Genomic DNA, 21381 nt, shown 5'->3' with positions numbered 1-21381 from the left:
TTGACCCCCTCCCTCTCTCCGCATTGACACACTCCCTCTCTCCGCATTGACCCTCTCCCTCTCTCCGCATCGACCCTCTCCCTCTCTCCGCATCGACCCTCTCCCTCTCTCCGCATTGACCCCCTCCCTCTCTCCGCATTGACCCCCTCCCTCTCTCCGCGTTGACCCCCTCCCTCTCTCCGCATCGACCCTCTCCCTCTCTCCGCATCGACCCTCTCCCTCTCTCCGCATCGACCCTCTCCCTCTCTCCGCATTGACCACCTCCCTGTCTCCGCATTGACGCTCTCCCTCTCTCCGCATTGACCCCCTCCCTCTCTCCGCATTGACACACTCCCTCTCTCCGCATTGACCCTCTCCCTCTCTCCGCATCGACCCTCTCCCTCTCTCCGCATCGACCCTCTCCCTCTCTCCGCATTGACCCCCTCCCTCTCTCCGCGTTGACCCCCTCCCTCTCTCCGCATCGACCCTCTCCCTCTCTCCGCATCGACCCTCTCCCTCTCTCCGCATCGACCCTCTCCCTCTCTCCGCATCGACACACTCCCTCTCTCCGCGTTGACCCTCTCCCTCTCTCCGCATTGACCCTCTCCCTCTCTCCGCATTGACCACCTCCCTGTCTCCGCATTGACGCTCTCCCTCTCTCCGCATTGACCCCCTCCCTCTCTCCGCATTGACCCCCTCCCTCTCTCCGCATTGATCCTCTCCCTCTCTCCGCATTGACCCTCTCCCTCACTCCGCATTGACACTCCCTCTCTCCGCATTGACCCTCTCTCTCTCTCCGCATTGACACTCTCCCTCTCTCCGCATTGACACTCTCCCTCTCTCCGCATTGACCCTCTCTCTCTCTCCGCATTGACACTCTCCCTCTCTCCGCATTGATCCTCTCCCTCTCTCCGCATTGACCCTCTCCCTCTCTCCGCATTGACCCCCTCCCTCTCTCCGCATTGACCCCCTCCCTCTCTCCGCATTGACCCCCTCCCTCTCTCCGCATTGACACTCTCCCTCTCTCCGCATTGACACTCTCCCTCTCTCCGCATTGACACACTCCCTCTCTCCGCATTGACACACTCCCTCTCTCCGCATTGACCCTCTCCCTCTCTCCGCATTGACCCCCTCCCTCTCTCCGCATTGACACTCTCCCTCTCTCCGCATTGACACACTCCCTCTCTCCGCATTGACACACTCCCTCTCTCCGCATTGACCCTCTCCCTCTCTCCGCATTGACCCCCTCCCTCTCTCCGCATTGACCCCCTCCCTCTCTCCGCATTGACCCTCTCCCTCTCTCCGCATGGACCCCCTCCCTCTCTCCGCATTGACACACTCCCTCTCTCCGCATTGACCCCCTCCCTCTCTCCGCATTGACCCTCTCCCTCTCTCCGCATTGACCCTCTCCCTCTCTCCGCATGGACCCTCTCCCTCTCTCCGCATGGACACTGTGTCTCTCTCTTTCTCTCATTCATAACATAAGAAAGAACAAAGAACAGTACAGCACAGGAACAGGCCATTCGGCCCTCCAAGCCTGCGCCGATCTTGATGCCTGCCTAAACTAAAACCTTCTGCACTTCCGGGGTCTGTATCCCTCTATTCCCATCCTATTCACATATTTGTCAAGATGTCTCTTAAACGTCGCTATCGTATCTGCTTCCACCACCTCCCCCGGCAGCAAGTTCCAGGCACTCACCACCCTCTGTGTAAAGAACTTGCCTCGCACATCCCCTCTAAACTTTGCCCCTATCACCTTAAACCTATGTCCCCTAGTAACTGACTCTTCCACCCTGGGAAAAAGCTTCTGACTATCCACTCTGTCCATGCCGCTTATAACTTTGTAAACCTCTATCATGTCGCCCCTCCACCTCCGTCGTTCCAGTGAAAACAATCCGAGTTTTTCCAACCTCTCCTCATAGCTAATGCCCTCCAGACCAGGCAACATCCTGGTAAACCTCTTCTGTACCCTCTCCAAAGCCTCCATGTCCTTCTGGTAGTGTGGCGACCAGAATTGCATGCAATATTCTAAGTGTGGCCGAACTAAAGTTCTGTACAGCTGCAGCATGACTTGCCAATTTTTATACTCTATGCCCCGACCGATGAAGGCAAGCATGCCGTATGCCTTCTTGACTACCTTATCCACCTGCGTTGTCACTTTCAGTGACCTGTGGACCTGTACGCCCAGATCTCTCTGCCTGTCAATACTCCTAAGGGTTCTGCCATTTACTGTATACTTCCCACCTGCATTAGACCTTCCAAAATGCATTACCTCACATTTGTCCGAATTAAACTCCATCTGCCATTACTCTGCCCACGTCTCCAACCGATCTATATCCTGCTGTATCCTCTGACAATCCTCATCACTGTCCGCAACTCCACCAACCTTTGTGTCGTCCGCAAACTTACTAATCAGACCAGCTACATTTTCCTCCAAATCATTTATATATACTACAAAGAGCAAAGGTCCCAGCACTGATCCCTGCGGAACACCACTAGTCACATCCCTCCATTCAGAAAAGCACCCTTCCACTGCTACCCTCTGTCTTCTATGACTGAGCCAGTTCTGTATCCATCTTGCCAGCTCACCTCTGATCCCGTGTGACTTCACCTTTTGTACCAGTCTGCCATGAGGGACCTTGTCAAAGGCTTTACTGAAGTCCATATAGATAACATCCACTGCCCTTCCTTCATCAATCATCTTTGACACTTCCTCAAAAAACTCAATCAAATTAGTGAGACACGACCTCCCCTTCACAAAACCATGCTGCCTCTCGCTAATAAGTCCATTTGTTTCCAAATGGGAGTAAATCCTGTCCCGAAGAATCCTCTCGAATAATTTCCCTACCACTGACGTAAGGCTCACCGGCCTATAATTTCCTGGATTATCCTTGCTACCCTTCTTAAACAAAGGAACAACATTGGCTATTCTCCAGTCCTCTGGGACCTCACCTGTAGCCAATGAGGATGCAAAGATTTCTGTCAAGGCCCCAGCAATTTCTTCCCTTGCCTCCCTCAGTATTCTGGGGTAGATCCCATCACGCTGTGGGGACTTATCTACCTTAATGCTTTGCAAGACACCCAACACCTCCTCCTTTTTGATAATGAGATGACTGAGACTATCTACACTCCCTTCCCTAGGCTCATCATCCACCAAGTCCTTCTCTTTGGTGAATACTGATGCAAAGTACTCATTTAGAACCTCACCCATTTCCTCTGGCTCCACACATAGATTCCCTCCTCTGTCCTTGAGTGGGCCAACCCTTTCCCCAGTTACCCTCTTGCTCTTTATATATGTATAAATAGCCTTGGGATTTTCCTTAATCCTGTTTGCCAATGACTTCTCATAACCCCTTTTAGCCCTGCTGACTCCTTGCTTAAGTTCCTTCCTACTGTCTTTATATTCCTCAAGGGATTCGTCTGTTCCACGCCTTCCAGCCCTTACGAATGCTTCCTTTTTCTTTTTGACGAGGCTCACAATATCCCGCATTATCCAAGGTTCCCGAAACTTGCCAAACTTATCCTTCTTCCTCACAGGAACATGCTGGTCCTGGATTCTAATCAACTGACATTTGAAAGACTCCCACATGTCAGATGTTGATTTACCCTCAAACAGCCGCCCCCAATCTAAATTCTTCAGTTCCTGCCTAATATTGTTATAATTAGCCTTCCCCCAATTTAGCACCTTCACCCGAGGACTACTCTTATCCTTATCCACAAGTACCTTAAAACTTATGGAATTATGGTCACTGTTCCCGAAATGCTCCCCTACTGAAACTTCGACCACCTGGCCGGGCTCATTCCCCAATACCAGGTCCAGAATGGCCCCATCCCTAGTTGGACTATCTACATATTGTTTCAAGAGGCCCTCCTGGATGCTCCTCACAAATTCTGCCCCATCCAAGCCCCTAGCACTAAGTGAGTCCCAGTCAATATTGGAGAAGTTAAAATCACCCACCACTACAACCCTGTTACCTTTACATCTTTCCAAAATCTGTCTACATATCTGCTCCTCTACCTCCCGCTGGCTGTTGGGAGGCCTGTAGAAAACCCCCAACATCGTGACTGCACCCTTCCTATTCCTGAGCTCCACCCATATTGCCTCGCTGCATGACCCCTCCGAGGTGTCCTCCCGCAGTACAGCTGTGATATTCTCCTTAACCAGTAATGCAACTCCTCCATCCCTTTTACATCCCCCTCCATCCCGCCTGAAGCTTCTAAATCCTTGAACATTTAGCTGCCAATCCTGTCCTTCCCTCAACCAAGTCTCTGTAATAGCAACAACATCATAGTTCCAAGTACTAATCCAAGCTTGAAGTTCATCTGCCTTACCTGTTATACTTCTCACATTGAAACAAATGCACTTCAGACCACCAGTCCCGCTGTGCTCCGCAACATCTCCCTGCCTGCTCTTCCTCTTAGTCTTACTGGCCTTATTTACTATGTCAAAGAACAAAGAACAAAGAAAATTACAGCACAGGAACAGGCCCTTCGGCCCTCCAAGCCTGCGCCGATCCAGATCCTCTCTCTAAACATGTCACCTATTTTCTAAGGGTCTGTATCTCTTTGCTTCCTGCCCATTCATGTATCTGTCTGGATACATCTTAAAAGACGCTATCGTGCCCGCGTCTACCACCTCCGCTGGTAATGCGTTCCAGACACCCACCACCCTCTGCGTAAAGAACTTTCCACGCATATCCCCCCTAAACTTTTCCCCTTTCACTTTGAACTCGTGACCCCTAGTAATTGAATCCCCCACTCTGGGGAAAAAGCTTCTTGCTATCCACCCTGTCTATACCTCTCATGATTTTGTACACCTCAATCAGGTCCCCCCTCAACCTCCTCATTTATTTCACTTGCTGTCCTACTGCTCTGGTTCCCACCCCCCTGCCACACTAGTTTAAAGCCTCCCGAGTGACACTAGCAAACCTCGCAGCCAGGATATTAGTGCCCTTCCAGTTTAGATGCAACCCGTCCTTCTTGTACAGGTCCCATCTGTCCCTGAAGAGATCCCAATGATCCAGATATCTGAAACCCTCCCTTCTACACCAGCTGTTCAGCCACGTGTTTAGCTGCACTATCTTCCTATTTCTAACCTCACTGGTACTTGGCACAGGGAGTAATCCCGAGATTACAACCCTAGAGGTCCTGTTTTTTAACTTACAACCGAACTCCCTGAACTACCCCGGCAGGACCTCGTCACCCTTCCTGCCTATGTCATTAGTACCAATGTGTACCACATCCTCTGTCTGTTCACCCTCCCCCTTCAGAATGCCCCCTGTCTGTTAAGAGACATCCTTGACCCTGGCACCAGGGAGGCAACATACCATCCTGGAGTCTCTTTCACGTCCACAGAAGCGCCTATCTGTGCCCCTGACTATCGAGTCCCCTATAACTATTGCTCTTCTGCGCTTTGTCCCTCCCTGCTGAACAACAGAGGCAGCCGTGGTGCCACTGCTCTGGCTGCTGTTGTTTTCTCCTGATAGGCCATCCCCCCCAACAGTATCCAAAACGGTATACTTGTTAGAGAGGGGAAAGCCACAGGGGATTCCTGCACTGACTGCCTGCCCCTTTTAGAATTAGAATTAGAATATTACAGCGCAGTACAGGCCCTTCGGCCCTCGATGTTGCGCCGATCATCTGACCTACACTATTCCATTTACATCCATATGTCTATCCAATGACCACTTAAATGCCCTTAAAGTTGGCGAGTCTACTACTGTTGCAGGCAGGGCGTTCCACGCCCCTACTACTCTCTGCGTAAAGAAACTACCTCTGACATCTGTCCTATATCTTTCACCCCTCAACTTAAAGCTATGTCCCCTCGTGTTTGCCATCCTCATCCGAGGAAAAAGACTCTCACTATCCACCCTATCTAACCCTCTGATTATCTTGTATGTCTCTATTAAGTCACCTCTCCTCCTCCTTCTCTCTAACGAAAACAACCCCAAGTCCCTCAGCCTTTCCTCGTAAGACCTTCCCTCCATACCAGGCAACATCCTAGTAAATCTCCTCTGCACCCTTTCCAAAGCTTCCACATCCTTCCTATAATGCGGTGACCAGAACTGCACGCAATACTCCAGGTGCGGCCTCACCAGAGTTTTGTACAGCTGCATCATGACCCCGTGGCTCCGAAACTCGATCCCCCTACTAATAAAGGCTAACACACCATATGCCTTCTTAACAGCCCTATTAACCTGGGTAGCAACTTTCAGGGATTTATGTACCTGGACACCAAGATCTCTCTGCTCATCTACACTACCAAGAATCTTCCCATTAGCCCAGTACTCTGCATTGCTGTTACTCCTTCCAAAGTGAATCACCTCACACTTCTCCGCATTAAACTCCATTTGCCATCTCTCAGCCCAGCTCTGCAGCCTATCTATGTCCCTCTGTACCCTACAACACCCTTCGACACTATCCAGAACTCCACCGACCTTCGTGTCATCCGCAAATTTACTAACCCACCCTTCTACACCCTCATCCAGGTCGTTTATAAAAATGACAAACAGCAGTGGCCCCAAAACAGAACCTTGCGGTACACCACTAGTAACTAAACTCCAGGATGAACATTTGCCATCAACCACCACCCTCTGTCTTCTTTCAGCTAGCCAATTTCTGATCCAAAGCTCTAAATCACCTTCAACCCCATACTTCCGTATTTTCTGCAATAGCCTACCGTGGGGAACCTTATCAAACGCCTTACTGAAATCCATATACACCACATCCACGGCTTTACCCTCATCCACCTGTTTGGTCACCTTCTCGAAAAACTCAATAAGGTTTGTGAGGCACGACCTACCTTTCACAAAACCGTGCTGACTATCGCAAATGAACTTATTCTTTTCAAGATGATTATAAATCCTGTCTCTTATAACCTTTTCCAACATTTTACCCACAACCGAAGTAAGGCTCACAGGTCTATAATTACCAGGGCTGTCTCTACTCCCCTTCTTGAACAAGGGGACAACATTTGCTATCCTCCAGTCCTCCGGCACTACTCCTGTCGACAATGACGACATAAAGATCAAGGACAAAGGCTCTGCAATCTCCTCCCTGGCTTCCCAGAGAATCCTAGGATAAATCCCATCTGGCCCAGGGGACTTATCTATTTTCACTCTTTCCAAAATTGCTAACACCTCCTCCTTGTGAACCTCAATCCCATCTAGCCTAGTAGCCTGAATCTCAGTATTCTCCTCGGCAACATTTTCTTTCTCTACTGTAAATACTGACGAAAAATATTCATTTAACGCTTCCCCTATCTCCTCTGATTTCACACACAACTTCCCACTACTGTCCTTGATTGGCCCTAATCTAACTCTAGTCATTCTTTTATTCCTGATATACCTATAGAAAGCCTTAGGGTTTTCTTTGATCCTATCCGCCAATGACTTCTAGCGGTCACCCATCTATCTGCCTGCACCTTGGGTGTAACCACTTCTCTAAAACTCCTGTCTATGTTGCATTCCGTCACCTGCATGTTCCTCAGTGCATCCAATTGCTGCTCCAACCGATCCATGCGGTCTGTGAGGAGCTGCAACTGGGTACACTTCCTGCAGATGTAGTCACCCGGAACGCTGGAAGTGTCACGGACCTCCCACATCTCACAGGTGAAGCACTTCACCCCTCTAACTGACATTTCTAGCACTAATTAATGAATTAATTTAAAATAAATACTTATTAAATCCTTACTAAATTATGTTACAATTAACTATATGGTCTCTGGTGCTAGATTTCTACTATAAATATTAAATGCTGACTAAATACAGTAATCTCCTCCCTCTGGTTTAATTACTCTTATTAATTAGTTAATTAGAGTTTTAATCAATGGATATGTTCGTCCCTCTGTCCCTCCACACTGCACTGTCAGAGGGTCAGTACTGAGGGAGTGCTGCACCGTCGGAGGGTCAGTGCTGAGGGAGTGCTGCACTGTCAGAGGGTCAGTACTGAGGGAGTGCTGCACTGTCAGAGGGTCAGTACTGAGGGAGTGCTGCACTGTCAGAGGGTCAGTACTGAGGGAGTGCTGCACCGTCGGAGGGTCAGTGCTGAGGGAGTGCTGCACTGTCAGAGGGTCAGTACTGAGGGAGTGCTGCACTGTCAGAGGGTCAGTACTGAGGGAGTGCTGCACTGTCGGATTGTCAGTACTGAGGGAGTGCTGCACTGTCAGAGGGTCAGTACTGAGGGAGTGCTGCACTGTCAGAGGGTCAGTACTGAGGGAGTGCTGCACTGTCAGAGGGTCAGTACTGAGGGAGTGCTGCACTGTCAGAGGGTCAGTACTGAGGGAGTGCTGCACTGTCGGATTGTCAGTACTGAGGGAGTGCTGCACTGTCAGAGGGTCAGTACTGAGGGAGTGCTGCACTGTCAGAGGGTCAGTACTGAGGGAGTGCTGCACTGTCAGAGGGTCAGTACTGAGGGAGTGCTGCACTGTCGGAGGGTCAGTACTGAGGGAGTGCTGCACTGTCGGAGGGTCAGTGCTGAGGGAGTGCTGCACTGTCAGAGGGTCAGTACTGAGGGAGTGCTGCACTGTCAGAGGGTCAGTACTGAGGGAGTGCTGCACTGTCGGATTGTCAGTACTGAGGGAGTGCTGCACTGTCAGAGGGTCAGTACTGAGGGAGTGCTGCACTGTCAGAGGGTCAGTACTGAGGGAGTGCTGCACTGTCAGAGGGTCAGTACTGAGGGAGTGCTGCACTGTCAGAGGGTCAGTACTGAGGGAGTGCTGCACTGTCGGATTGTCAGTACTGAGGGAGTGCTGCACTGTCAGAGGGTCAGTACTGAGGGAGTGCTGCACTGTCAGAGGGTCAGTACTGAGGGAGTGCTGCACTGTCGGATTGTCAGTACTGAGGGAGTGCTGCACTGTCGGAGGGTCAGTACTGAGAGAGTGCCGCAATGTCGGAGGGTCAGTACTGAGAGAGTGCCGCAATGTCGGAGGGTCAGTACTGAGGGAGTGCTGCACTGTCGGAGGGTCAGTACTGAGGGAGTGCTGCACTGTCAGAGGGTCAGTACTGAGGGAGTGCTGCACTGTCGGAGGGTCAGTACTGAGGGAGTGCTGCACTGTCGGAGGGTCAGTACTGAGGGAGTGCTGCACTGTCAGAGGGTCAGTACTGAGGGAGTGCTGCACTGTCGGAGGGTCAGTACTGAGAGAGTGCTGCACTGTCGGATTGTCAGTACTGAGGGAGTGCTGCACTGTCGGAGGGTCAGTACTGAGGGAGTGCTGCACTGTCAGAGGGTCAGTACTGAGGGAGTGCCGCACTGTCGGATTGTCAGTACTGAGGGAGTGCCGCACTGTCGGATTGTCAGTACTGAGGGAGTGCCGCACTGTCGGATTGTCAGTACTGAGGGAGTGCTGCACTGTCAGAGTCAGTACTGAGGGAGTGCCGCACTGTCGGAGGGTCAGTACTGAGAGAGTGCCGCACTGTCAGAGGGTCAGTACTGAGGGAGTGCTGCACTGTCAGAGGGTCAGTACTGAGAGAGTGCCGCACTGTCAGAGGGTCAGTACTGAGGGAGTGCTGCACTGTCGGAGGGTCAGTACTGAGGGAGTGCTGCACTGTCAGAGGGTCAGTACTGAGGTTGTGTCTGACACTATAGAATTACAAGTCTTTCTGTCCTTTCTCATAGTTAAGAATCTTTGCAATTCTTTCTCAACAGGAAATTGCAGATGATCCTCAGTTTATTCTGGCTGGAGCCTCTCGAACAGACGTGTGTCAGGGAGCCCTGGGTGAGTTTTGGAAAATAGGGCCTTGGAGAAATCACTCAGTATCTAACCCTTTTTTTTAATGTCGAGGGGGCCTTGATTCCTCAGGCCCCCTTTATATACATTTTTTAAATAACTTCATTAAAAACAAAGAAATTAAATAAAACTCAAATTAAAATGCCATTCTCGGCGTCGACAATGCACTCCAGTCCCTGCGGTGCCCACCGGTCGCGGAAGGCCTCAAGCGTACCGGCGGACACCGCATGCTCCTTTTCCAGGGACACCCGGGCGCGAACGTAACCGCGGAAGAGGGGCAGGCAATCGGGGAGGACGGACCCCCCGACGGCCCGCAACCTGGACCTGTGAATTGCCACCTTGGCCAGGCCCAGGAGCAGACCGACGAGGAGATCCTCCTCCCGGCCCAAGCCCCTCCGCACCGGGTGCCCAAAGATCAGGAGCGTGGGACCGAAGTGCAGCCAGAATTTGAGGAGCAGCCCCTTCAGATACTCAAATAGGGGCTGCAACCTCGCACACTCCGTATAAACGTGGAACACGGACTCGTCCAGGCCGCAGAAAGTACAGGCGGTCTGGGAGTCCGTGAACCTACTTAAAAGTCGATTACACGGGACCGCCCTGTCAAACTGACTCCTGACAACGCAGCCGGCCACTGAGGTCATCAGGCTGCGACGCGGTGTACACATGCACAGACGGGCTCGTGCTCTCTGCGTGTGCGCTGCGTTCTGATCTGCCAGGACAGGTTAATGCATGTGCCAATGAAATCATCGCGTGACGTGTGCATGTTCGGGCAACGTGCCTGGTTGGCCTCTGCACATGCACTTTACACGTACAGCAATACAACTCTAATGGGTATTCACCCATTCGTCAATCTCCGCTGCCCCCCCTCGCTGCTCTCTCCGCTCCCCCCCCCTCGCTGCTCTCTCCGCTCCCCCCCCCTCGCTGCTCTCTCCGCTCCCCCCCCCTCGCTGCTCTCTCCGCTCCCCCCCCCTCGCTGCTCTCTCCGCTCCCCCCCCCTCGCTGCTCTCTCCGCTCCCCCCCCCTCGCTGCTCTCTCCGCTCCCCCCCCCTCGCTGCTCTCTCCGCTGCCCCCCCTCGCTGCTCTCTCCGCTCCCCCCCCCTTGCTGCTCTCTCCGCTGCCCCCCTCCTCGCTGCACTCTCCGCTCCCCCCCTCCTCGCTGCTCTCTCCGCTCCCCCCCCCTTGCTGCTCTCTCCGCTCCCCCCCCTCGCTGCTCTCTCCGCTCCCCCCCCTCGCTGCTCTCTCCGCTCCCCCCCCCTCGCTGCTCTCTCCGCTCCCCCCCCCTCGCTGCTCTCTCCGCTCCCCCCCCCTCGCTGCTCTCTCCGCTCCCCCCCCCCTCGCTGCTCTCTCCGCTGCCCCCCATCGCTGCTCTCTCCGCTCCCCCCCCCTCGCTGCTCTCTCCGCTCCCCCCCCCTCGCTGCTCTCTCCGCTCCCCCCCCCTTGCTGCTCTCTCCGCTCCCCCCACTCGCTGCACTCTCCGCTGCCCCCCCTTGCTGCTCTCTCCGCTCCCCCCTCCTCGCTGCACTCTCCGCTCCCCCTCCTCGCTGCACTGTCCACTCCCCCCCCTCGATGCTCTCTGCGCTCCGCTCCACCCCCCCTCGCTGCTCTCTCCGCTCCGCTTCCCCCCCCCTCGCTGCTCTCTCCGCTCCCCCCCCCCTCGCCGATCTCTCCGCTCCGCTCCCCACCCCGCTCTCTCCGTTCTGCTCCCCCCCACCCCTGCTCTCTCTGCTCCGCCTCCCCCCCTCGCTGTTCTCTCCGCTGTCCCCCTCGCTACTCTCTCTGCTCCGCTCCCCCCCCGCTCTCTCCGCTCCGCTCCCCCCCTCGCTGTTCTCTCCGCTGTCCCCCTCGCTACTCTCTCTGCTCCGCTCCCCCCCCGCTCTCTCCGCTCCGCTCCCCCCCTCGCTGTTCTCTCCGCTGTCCCCCTCGCTGCTCTCTCCGCTCTGCTCCCCCCCTCGCTGTTCTCTCCGCTCCCCCCCTCGCTGTTCTCTCCGCTCCCCCCCTCGCTGTTCTCTCTGCTCCCCCCCTCGCTGCACTCTCCGCTCCCCCCCTCGCTGCTCTCTCCGCTCACCCCCTCGCTGCTCTCTCCGCTCCCCCCCTCGCTGCTCTCTCCGCTCCCCCCCTCGCTGCTCTCTCCGCTCCCCCCCTCGCTGCTCTCTCCGTTCCCCCCTCGCTGTTCTCTCCGCTCCTCCCCCTCGCTGCTCTCTCCGCTCCCCCCCTCGCTGCTCTCTCCGCTCCCCCCCTCGCTGCTCTCTCTGTTCCCCCCTCGCTGTTCTCTCCGCTCCTCCCCCTCGCTGCTCTCTCTGCTCCGCTCCACCCCCTCGCTGCTCTCTCCGCTCCGCTCCTCCCCTCGCTACTCTCTCCGCTCCGCTCCTCCCCTCGCTGCTCTCTCCGCTCCGCTCCCCCCCCGTCGCTGCTTTCTCCACTCCCCCCACTCTCTGTTCTCTCCGCTTCCCCCTCTCGCTGTTCTCTCCGCTCCCACCCTCGCTGCTCGTTCCGTTCCCCCCCTCGCTGTTCTCTCCGCTCCCCCCCTCGCTGCTCGTTCCGTTCCCCCCCTCGCTGTTCTCTCCGCTCCCCCCATCGCTGCTCTCTCCGCTCCGCTCCCCCCTGTCGCTGCTCTCTCCGCTCCGCTCCACTCCCCCCACTCTCTGCGCTCTCCGCTCCGCACCCCCCTTTCGCTGCTCTCTCCGCTCCGCTGCCCCCCCTCGCTGCTCTCTCCGCTCCGCTCCCCCCTTTCGCTGCTCTCTCCGCTCCGCTCCCCCCCCCCGCTCTCTCCGCTCCGCTCCCCCCCTCGCTGTTCTCTCCGCTCCGCTCCCCCCCTCGCTGTTCTCTCCGCTCCCCCCCTCGCTGCTCTCTCCGCTGCCCCCCTCGCTGCTCTCTCCGCTCCCCCCCTCGCTGCTCTCTCCGCTCCCCCCCTCGCGGCTCTCTCCGCTCCCCCCCTCGCTGTTCTCTCCGCTCCCCCCCTCGCTGTTCTCTCCGCTCCTCCCCTCGCTACTCTCTCCGCTCCGCTCCTCCCCTCGCTGCTCTCTCCGCTCCGCTCCCCCCCGTCGCTGCTTTCTCCACTCCCCCCACTCTCTGTTCTCTCCGCTTCCCCCCCGTCGCTGCTTTCTCCACTCCCCCCCTCGCTGTTCTCTCCGCTCCCCCCCTCGCTGCTCGTTCCGTTCCCCCCCTCGCTGTTCTCTCCGCTCCCCCCATCGCTGCACTCTCCGCTCCCCCCTCCTCGCTGCACTCTCCGCTCCGCTCCCCCCACTCTCTGCGCTCTCCGCTCCGCCCTTTCGCTGCTCTCTCCGCTCTGCTCCCCCCCCCCTCGCTGCTCTCTCCGCTCTGCTCCCTCCCCCTCGCTGCTCTCTCCGCTCCGCTCCCCCCCTCGCTAGCTCTTTCCGCTCCGCTCCCCCCCCCTCGCTGCACTCTCCGCTCCGCTCCCCCCCTCGCTGCTCTCTCCGCTCCGCTCCCCACCCCACTCTCTCCGTTCTGCCTCCCCCCTCGCTGTTCTCTCCACTGTCCCCCTCGCTACTCTCTCTGCTCCGCTCCGCTCCCCCCCTCGCTGTTCTCTCCGCTCCCCCCCTCGCTGCTCTCTCCGTTTCCCCCCTCGCTGTTCTCTCCGCTCCGCCCCCTCGCTGCTCTCTCCGCTCCGCTCCACCCCCTCGCTGCTCTCTCCGCTCCGCTCCTCCCCTCGCTGCTCTCTCCGCTCCGCTCCCCCCCGTCGCTGCTTTCTCCACTCCCCCCACTCTCTGTTCTCTTCGCTTCCCCCCCTCGCTGTTCTCTCCGCTCCCCCCCTCGCTGCTCGTTCCGTTCCCCCCCTCGCTGTTTTCTACGCTCCCCCCCTCGCTGTTTTCTACGCTCCCCCCATCGCTGCACTCTCCGCTCCCCCCTCCTCGCTGCACTCTTCGCTCCGCTCCGCTCCCCCCCACTCTCTGCGCTCTCCGCTCCGCACCCCCCTTTCGCTGCTCTCTCCGCTCCGCTGCCCCCCCTCGCTGCTCTCTCCGCTCTGCTCCCCCCCCCTCGCTTCTCTCTCCGCTCCGCCCCTCGCTAGCTCTTTCCGCTCCGCTCCCCGCCCCTCGCTGTTCTCTCCGCTCCCCGCCCCTCGCTGTTCTCTCCGCTCCCCGCCCCTCGCTGTTCTCTCCGCTCCCCGCCCCTCGCTGTTCTCTCAGCTCTCCCCCCTTCGCTGTTCTCTTCGCTCCCCGCCCCTCGCTGCTCTCTCCGCTCCCCCCTTCGCTGTTCTCTCCGGCCACGCTGCTCCCTACCCTTCGCTGTTCTCTCCGCTCCCCCCCCCCGGCTGTTCTCTCCGCTCCCCGCCCCCCTCGCTGTTCTCTCCGCTCCCCACCTCGCTGTTCTCTCCGCTCCCCGCCCCCCTCGCTGTTCTCTCCGCTCCCCGCCCCCCTCGCTGTTCTCTCCGCTCCCCACCTCGCTGTTCTCTCGGCTCCCCGCCCCCCTCGCTGTTAGTTTAGAGATACAGCACTGAAACAGGCCCTTCGGCCCACCGAGTCTGTGCCGACCATCAACCACCCATTTTATACTAATCCTACACTAATTCCACATTACTACCACATCCCCACCTGTCCCTATATTTCCCTACCACCTACCGATACGAGGGGCAATTTATAATGGCCAATTAACCTATCAACCTGCAAGACTTTGGCATGTGGGAGGAAACCGGAGCACCCGGAGAAAACCCACGCAGACACAGGGAGAACTTGCAAACTCCACACAGGCAGTACCCAGAATTGAACCCGGGTCCCTGGAGCTGTGAGGCTGCGGTGCTAACCACTGCACCACTGTGCCACCCACTCTGCCTGGCCTGGCCTGAGAGAGAGAGACAGAGTGAAAGGAGCCTGGCCTGGTCTGGTCTGGTCTGAGAGTGAGACAGAGAGAGAGAGTGAGACAGAGAGACAGAGAGAGAGACAGAGAGAGAGACAGAGAGAGAGACAGAGAGAGAGACAGAGAGAGAGACAGAGAGAGAGACAGAGAGAGAGAGACAGAGACAGAGACAGAGAGAGAGAGAGAGAGAGAGAGAGAGACAGAGAGAGAGAGAGACAGAGAGAGACAGAGAGAAACCGAGGAAGTACAGAGGGTCAGAGGGACCTTGGTGTACTTGTCCATAGATCACTGAAGGCAGCAGCACAGGTAGATAAGGTGGTTAAGAAGGCATATGGGATACTTGCCTTTATTAGCTGAGGCATAGAATATAACAGCAGGGAGGTTATGATGGAGCTGTATAAAACGCTAGTTAGGCCACAGCTGGAGTACTGTGTACAGTTCTGGGCACCACACTATAGGAAGGATGTGATTACACTGGAGAGGGTGCAGAGGAGATTCACCAGGAAGTTGCCTGGGCTGGAGCATTTCAGCTATGAAGAGAGACTGGATAGGCTGGGGTTGTTTTCCTTCGAGCAGAGAAGGCTGAGGGGGGACATGATTGAGATATACAAAATTATGAGGGGCATTGATAGGGTAGATAGGAAGAGGCTTTTTCCCTTAGCAGAGGGGTCAATAACCAGGGGGCATAGATTTAAGGTAAGGGGCAGGAGGTTTTGAGGGGATTTGAGGAAAAATGTTTTCACCCAGAGGGTGGTTGGAATCTAGAACGCACTGCCTGAAGAGGTGGTAGAGGCAGGAACCCTCAACAACATTTGCGATGGGCCGAAGGGCCTGTTTCTGTGTTATATAACTGTATGTTTCTATGAGAGAAGCCTGGCCTGGAAAACAGGAGAAGCTGACACAGTGCAACTGTCTGCCTCAGATCCAGAACTGTCTTGGGATCTGGTGTTCACATCCTTCCCTCTCTCTGGAATTTCCTCCAGTCCTACAGCCACCTCAGATCTCTGCACTCCTCCAGTTCTGGCTGCTTGATTTTAATGGCTCCACCACTGATGGCCGTGCTTCCAGCCGCCTTGGTCCTTAGCTCTGGAATTCCCTTCCTAAACCTCTCCCCCTCTCTACCTCGCTTTCCTCCTTTCAGACACTCTTTTAAACCTACCTCATTGACCCAGCTTTTGGTCACCGGCCCAAATATCTCCTTCTGCGGCTCACTGTCAAATATTGTTTGATAACACTCTCGTGAAGCACCTTGGGATCTTTGCCAACACCGCCTCCCTTCCCCCTCTCCTCTCCCTGTTCATGCTCCACTCTATCACCCCCCCCTCACCCCTCCCCCCATTCCCCCTTTCCCTCGTTCTGTCCCTCCACTGACTGGGCCTGCTGCGGTTCTGGTTGTGGTTCTGGTTGTGAGATCCCATGTGCCTGTGTGCTATGCCCTCAGATTCTGGGTTCTGGTTGTGGTTGTGGTTCTGGTTGTGGTTCTGGTACTGGTTGTGGTTCTGGTTCTGTTTGTGGTTGTGGTTCTGGTACTGGTTGTGGTTGTGGTACTGGTTGTGGTTGTGGTACTGGTTGTGGTTCTGGTACTGGTTGTGGTTCTGGTTCTGTTTGTGGTTGTGGTTCTGGTACTGGTTGTGGTTGTGGTACTGGTTGTGGTTGTGGTACTGGTTGTGGTTCTGGTACTGGTTGTGGTTCTGGTTCTGTTTGTGGTTGTGGTTCTGGTACTGGTTGTGGTTCTGGTTCTGTTTGTGGTTGTGGTTCTGGTACTGGTTGTGGTTGTGGTTGTGGTTGTGGTTGTGGTACTGGTTGTGGTTGTGGTACTGGTTGTGGTTGTGGTTCTGGTTGTGGTTGTGGTTGTGGTTGTGGTTCTGGTTGTGGTTGTGGTTGTGGTACTGGTTGTGGTTCTGGTACTGGTTGTGGTTCTGGTTCTGTTTGTGGTTGTGGTTCTGGTACTGGTTGTGGTTGTGGTTGTGGTTGTGGTTGTGGTTCTGGTACTGGTTGTGGTTGTGGTTGTGGTTGTGGTTGTGGTTCTGGTACTGGTTGTGGTTCTGGTTCTGTTTGTGGTTGTGGTTCTGGTACTGGTTGTGGTTGTGGTTGTGGTTGTGGTTGTGGTTCTGGTACTGGTTGTGGTTCTGGTTCTGTTTGTGGTTGTGGTTCTGGTACTGGTTGTGGTTCTGGTTCTGTTTGTGGTTGTGGTTCTGGTACTGGTTGTGGTTGTGGTTGTGGTTGTGGTTGTGGTTCTGGTACTGGTTGTGGTTCTGGTTCTGTTTGTGGTTGTGGTTCTGGTTCTGGTTGTGGTTGTGGTTGTGGTTGTGGTTCTGGTACTGGTTGTGGTTGTGGTACTGGTTGTGGTTGTGGTACTGGTTGTGGTTCTGGTACTGGTTGTGGTTCTGGTTCTGTTTGTGGTTGTGGTTCTGGTACTGGTTGTGGTTCTGGTACTGGTTGTGGTTGTGGTACTGGTTGTGGTTGTGGTACTGGTTGTGGTTCTGGTACTGGTTGTGGTTCTGGTTCTGTTTGTGGTTGTGGTTCTGGTTCTGGTTGTGGTTGTGGTTGTGGTTGTGGTTCTGGTACTGGTTGTGGTTGTGGTACTGGTTGTGGTTGTGGTACTGGTTGTGGTTCTGGTACTGGTTGTGGTTCTGGTTCTGTTTGTGGTTGTGGTTCTGGTACTGGTTGTGGTTCTGGTACTGGTTGTGGTTGTGGTACTGGTTGTGGTTCTGGTACTGGTTGTGGTTCTGGTACTGGTTGTGGTTCTGGTTCTGTTTGTGGTTGTGGTTCTGGTTCTGGTTGTGGTTGTGGTTGTGGTTGTGGTTCTGGTACTGGTTGTGGTTCTGGTACTGGTTGTGGTTCTGGTACTGGTTGTGGTTCTGGTTCTGTTTGTGGTTGTGGTTCTGGTTCTGGTTGTGGTTGTGGTTGTGGTTGTGGTTCTGGTACTGGTTGTGGTTGTGGTACTGGTTGTGGTTGTGGTACTGGTTGTGGTTCTGGTACTGGTTGTGGTTCTGGTTCTGTTTGTGGTTGTGGTTCTGGTACTGGTTGTGGTTCTGGTACTGGTTGTGGTTGTGGTACTGGTTGTGGTTGTGGTACTGGTTGTGGTTCTGGTACTGGTTGTGGTTCTGGTTCTGTTTGTGGTTGTGGTTCTGGTACTGGTTGTGGTTCTGGTACTGGTTGTGGTTCTGGTTCTGTTTGTGGTTGTGGTTCTGGTACTGGTTGTGGTTCTGGTACTGGTTGTGGTTCTGGTTCTGTTTGTGGTTGTGGTTCTGGTACTGGTTGTGGTTCTGGTACTGGTTGTGGTTGTGGTACTGGTTGTGGTTCTGGTACTGGTTGTGGTTCTGGTTCTGTTTGTGGTTGTGGTTCTGGTACTGGTTGTGGTTCTGGTTCTGGTTCTGGTTGTGGTTCTGGTTCTGGTACTGGTTGTGGTTGTGGTTGTGGTTGTGGTACTGGTTCTCGTGGTTGTGGTACTGGTACTGGTACTGGTTGTGGTTCTGGTACTGGTTCTGGTTCTGGTTGTGGTTGTGGTACTGGTTGTGGTTCTGGTTCTGGTTGTGGTTCTGGTTCTGGTACTGGTTGTGGTTGTGGTTCTGGTACTGGTTGTGGTTCTGGTTGTGGTTGTGGTACTGGTTCTCGTGGTTGTGGTACTGGTACTGGTACTGGTTGTGGTACTGGTTGTGGTACTGGTACTGGTTGTGAGGTCCCATGTGCCTGTGTGCTATGCCCTCAGATTCTGGGTTCTGGTTCTGGTACTGGTTCTGGTTCTGGTTGTGGTTCTGGTTCTGTTTGTGGTTGTGGTTCTGGTTGTGGTTCTGGTTCTGGTTCTGGTTCTGGTTCTGGTTGTGGGGTCCCATGTTCCTGTGTGCTATGTCCTCAGATTCTGTGTTCCCCCCTGCAGGTTGTGGTTGTGGTTGTGGTTCTGGTTCTGGTTGTGGTTGTGGTTGTGGTTGTGGTTCTGGTTGTGGGGTCCCATGTGCCTGTGTGCTATGTCCTCAGATTCTGTGTTCCCCCCTGCAGGTTCTGGTTGTGGTTGTGGTTGTGGTTCTGGTTCTGGTTGTGGTTGTGGTTGTGGTTCTGGTTGTGGTTGTGGTTGTGGTTGTGGTTCTGGTTGTGGTTGTGGTTCTGGTTCTGGTTCTGGTTCTGGTTCTGGTTGTGGGGTCCCATGTTCCTGTGTGCTATGTCCTCAGATTCTGTGTTCCCCCCTGCAGGTTCTGGTTGTGGTTGTGGTTGTGGTTGTGGTTGTGGTTCTGGTTCTGGTTGTGGTTCTGGTTCTGGTTCTGGTTGTGGTTGTGGTTCTGGTTCTGGTTGTGGTTCTGGTTGTGGGGTCCCATGTGCCTGTGTGCTATGTCCTCAGATTCTGTGTTCCCCCCTGCAGGTTCTGGTTGTGGTTGTGGTTGTGGTTCTGGTTGTGGTTGTGGTTCTGGTTGTGGTTGTGGTTGTGGTTGTGGTTGTGGTTCTGGTTGTGGTTGTGGTTGTGGTTCTGGTTCTGGTTCTGGTTCTGGTTCTGGTTGTGGGGTCCCATGTTCCTGTGTGCTATGTCCTCAGATTCTGTGTTCCCCCCTGCAGGTTCTGGTTGTGGTTGTGGTTGTGGTTGTGGTTCTGGTTCTGGTTGTGGTTCTGGTTCTGGTTCTGGTTGTGGTTGTGGTTCTGGTTCTGGTTGTGGTTCTGGTTGTGGGGTCCCATGTGCCTGTGTGCTATGTCCTCAGATTCTGTGTTCCCCCCTGCAGGTTCTGGTTGTGGTTGTGGTTGTGGTTCTGGTTGTGGTTGTGGTTCTGGTTGTGGTTGTGGTTGTGGTTGTGGTTGTGGTTCTGGTTGTGGTTGTGGTTGTGGTTCTGGTTCTGGTTCTGGTTCTGGTTCTGGTTGTGGGGTCCCATGTTCCTGTGTGCTATGTCCTCAGATTCTGTGTTCCCCCCTGCAGGTTCTGGTTCTGGTTGTGGTTGTGGTTGTGGTTGTGGTTGTGGTTGTGGTTCTGGTTCTGGTTGTGGTTGTGGTTCTGGTTGTGGTTGTGGTTCTGGTTGTGGTTCTGGTTCTGGTTGTGGTTCTGGTTCTGGTTCTGGTTGTGGTTGTGGTTCTGGTTCTGGTTGTGGTTCTGGTTGTGGTTCTGGTTGTGGTTCTGGTTGTGGTTCTGGTTGTGGTTGTGGTTCTGGTTGTGGTTCTGGTTGTGGTTGTGGTTCTGGTTCTGGTTCTGGTTCTGGTTCTGGTTGTGGTTCTGGTTGTGGTTGTGGTTCTGGTTGTGGTTGTGGTTGTGGTTCTGGTTGTGGTTCTGGTTGTGGTTCTGGTTGTGGTTCTGGTTGTGGTTGTGGTTCTGGTTGTGGTTGTGGTTCTGGTTGTGGTTGTGGTTCTGGTTGTGGTTCTGGTTGTGGTTCTGGTTGTGGTTGTGGTTCTGGTTGTGGTTCTGGTTCTGGTTGTGGTTGTGGTTCTGGTTGTGGTTCTGGTTGTGGTTCTGGTTCTGGTTGTGGTTGTGGTTCTGGTTCTGGTTCTGGTTGTGGGGTCCCATGTTCCTGTGTGCTATGTCCTCAGATTCTGTGTTCCCCCCTGCTGGTTGTGGTTGTGGTTCTGGTTGTGGTTGTGGTTGTGGTTGTGGTTCTGGTTGTGGTTGTGGTTCTGGTTGTGGTTCTGGTTGTGGTTGTGGTTCTGGTTCTGGTTGTGGTTCTGGTTGTGGGGTCCCATGTTCCTGTGTGCTATGTCCTCAGATTCTGTGTTCCCCCCTGCAGGTTCTGGTTCTGGTTGTGGTTGTGGTTGTGGTTGTGGTTGTGGTTGTGGTTCTGGTTCTGGTTGTGGTTGTGGTTCTGGTTGTGGTTGTGGTTCTGGTTGTGGTTCTGGTTCTGGTTGTGGTTCTGGTTCTGGTTCTGGTTGTGGTTGTGGTTCTGGTTCTGGTTGTGGTACTGGTTGTGGTTCTGGTTGTGGTTCTGGTTGTGGTTCTGGTTGTGGTTCTGGTTGTGGTTGTGGTTCTGGTTCTGGTTCTGGTTCTGGTTGTGGTTGTGGTTCTGGTTCTGGTTGTGGTTCTGGTTGTGGTTCTGGTTGTGGTTCTGGTTCTGGTTCTGGTTCTGGTTGTGGTTGTGGTTCTGGTTCTGGTTCTGGTTGTGGTTGTGGTTCTGGTTCTGGTTCTGGTTGTGGTTCTGGTTCTGGTTCTGGTTGTGAGGTCCCATGTTCCTGTGTGCTATGTCCTCAGATTCTGTGTTCCCCCCTGCAGGTGACTGCTGGCTCCTCGCTGCCATTGCCTCGCTTACCTTGAATGAGAGGATATTACACCGGGTTGTGCCTCACGGACAGAGTTTTGAGGAGGAGTATGCCGGTATCTTCCATTTCCAGGTATATCCCTGAACTGAGGATGACAAGGAAATAGACACCATCCCTGGGAGGTCTCGGGGAACGAGGGAAGACTGGGGCAGGGGCATACTGGAGAAGGTTGGGATGGCTTTGGAGGGCGGTGAGGGGTGTACAGGGTGTGGGTTGGTTGGGCTGATGAGGGGGCTGGGTCGGGGACTGACTGAAGGGTTACAAGAGCGTAAGAAACAGCAGTAGGCCATTCGGCCCCTCGAGCCTGCTCCACCATTCAACTGGATCATGGCTGATCTGATTGTGGTCTCAGCTCCACTTTCCTGCCTGTCCCCCAGAACCCTTCACTCCCTTGTAGATCAAAACTCTGTCTAACTCAGCCTTGAATATATTCAGTGACCCAGCCTCCACTACTCTCTGGGGAAGAGAATTCCAAAGATTAACTTCCCTCTGAGAGAAGAAATTCCTCCTCATCTCTGTCTTAAAAGGGAGACCCCGTATTCTGAAACTGTGTCCCCAGTTCTAGACTCCCCCACGAGGGGAAACATCCTCTCAGTATTTACTCTGTCAAGTCCCCTCAGAATCTTATATGTTTCAATAAG

General features: G+C 54.6%; 1 protein-coding gene across 1 annotated transcript in view; it reads left to right on the top strand.

Moving 5' to 3' along the window:
* LOC137362157 (calpain-1 catalytic subunit-like) overlaps positions 1 to 21381 on the top strand; it is a gene marked incomplete at its 3' end in the record, with an annotated part of 112228 nt that overhangs the window by 32378 nt on the left and 58469 nt on the right. The window contains exons 3-4 of the mRNA XM_068026642.1: positions 9625 to 9694; positions 20694 to 20812. Coding sequence (XP_067882743.1) covers positions 9625 to 9694; positions 20694 to 20812 — 189 coding nt within the window. The remainder of the gene's footprint in view (positions 1 to 9624; positions 9695 to 20693; positions 20813 to 21381) is intronic.

Source organism: Heterodontus francisci, unplaced genomic scaffold (assembly GCF_036365525.1).
Source record: "Heterodontus francisci isolate sHetFra1 unplaced genomic scaffold, sHetFra1.hap1 HAP1_SCAFFOLD_1044, whole genome shotgun sequence".
NCBI lineage: Eukaryota > Metazoa > Chordata > Chondrichthyes > Heterodontiformes > Heterodontidae > Heterodontus > Heterodontus francisci.
The sequence above is the reverse complement of the archived record's forward strand: the minus strand, read 5'-3'. Positions and strand labels throughout refer to the sequence as shown.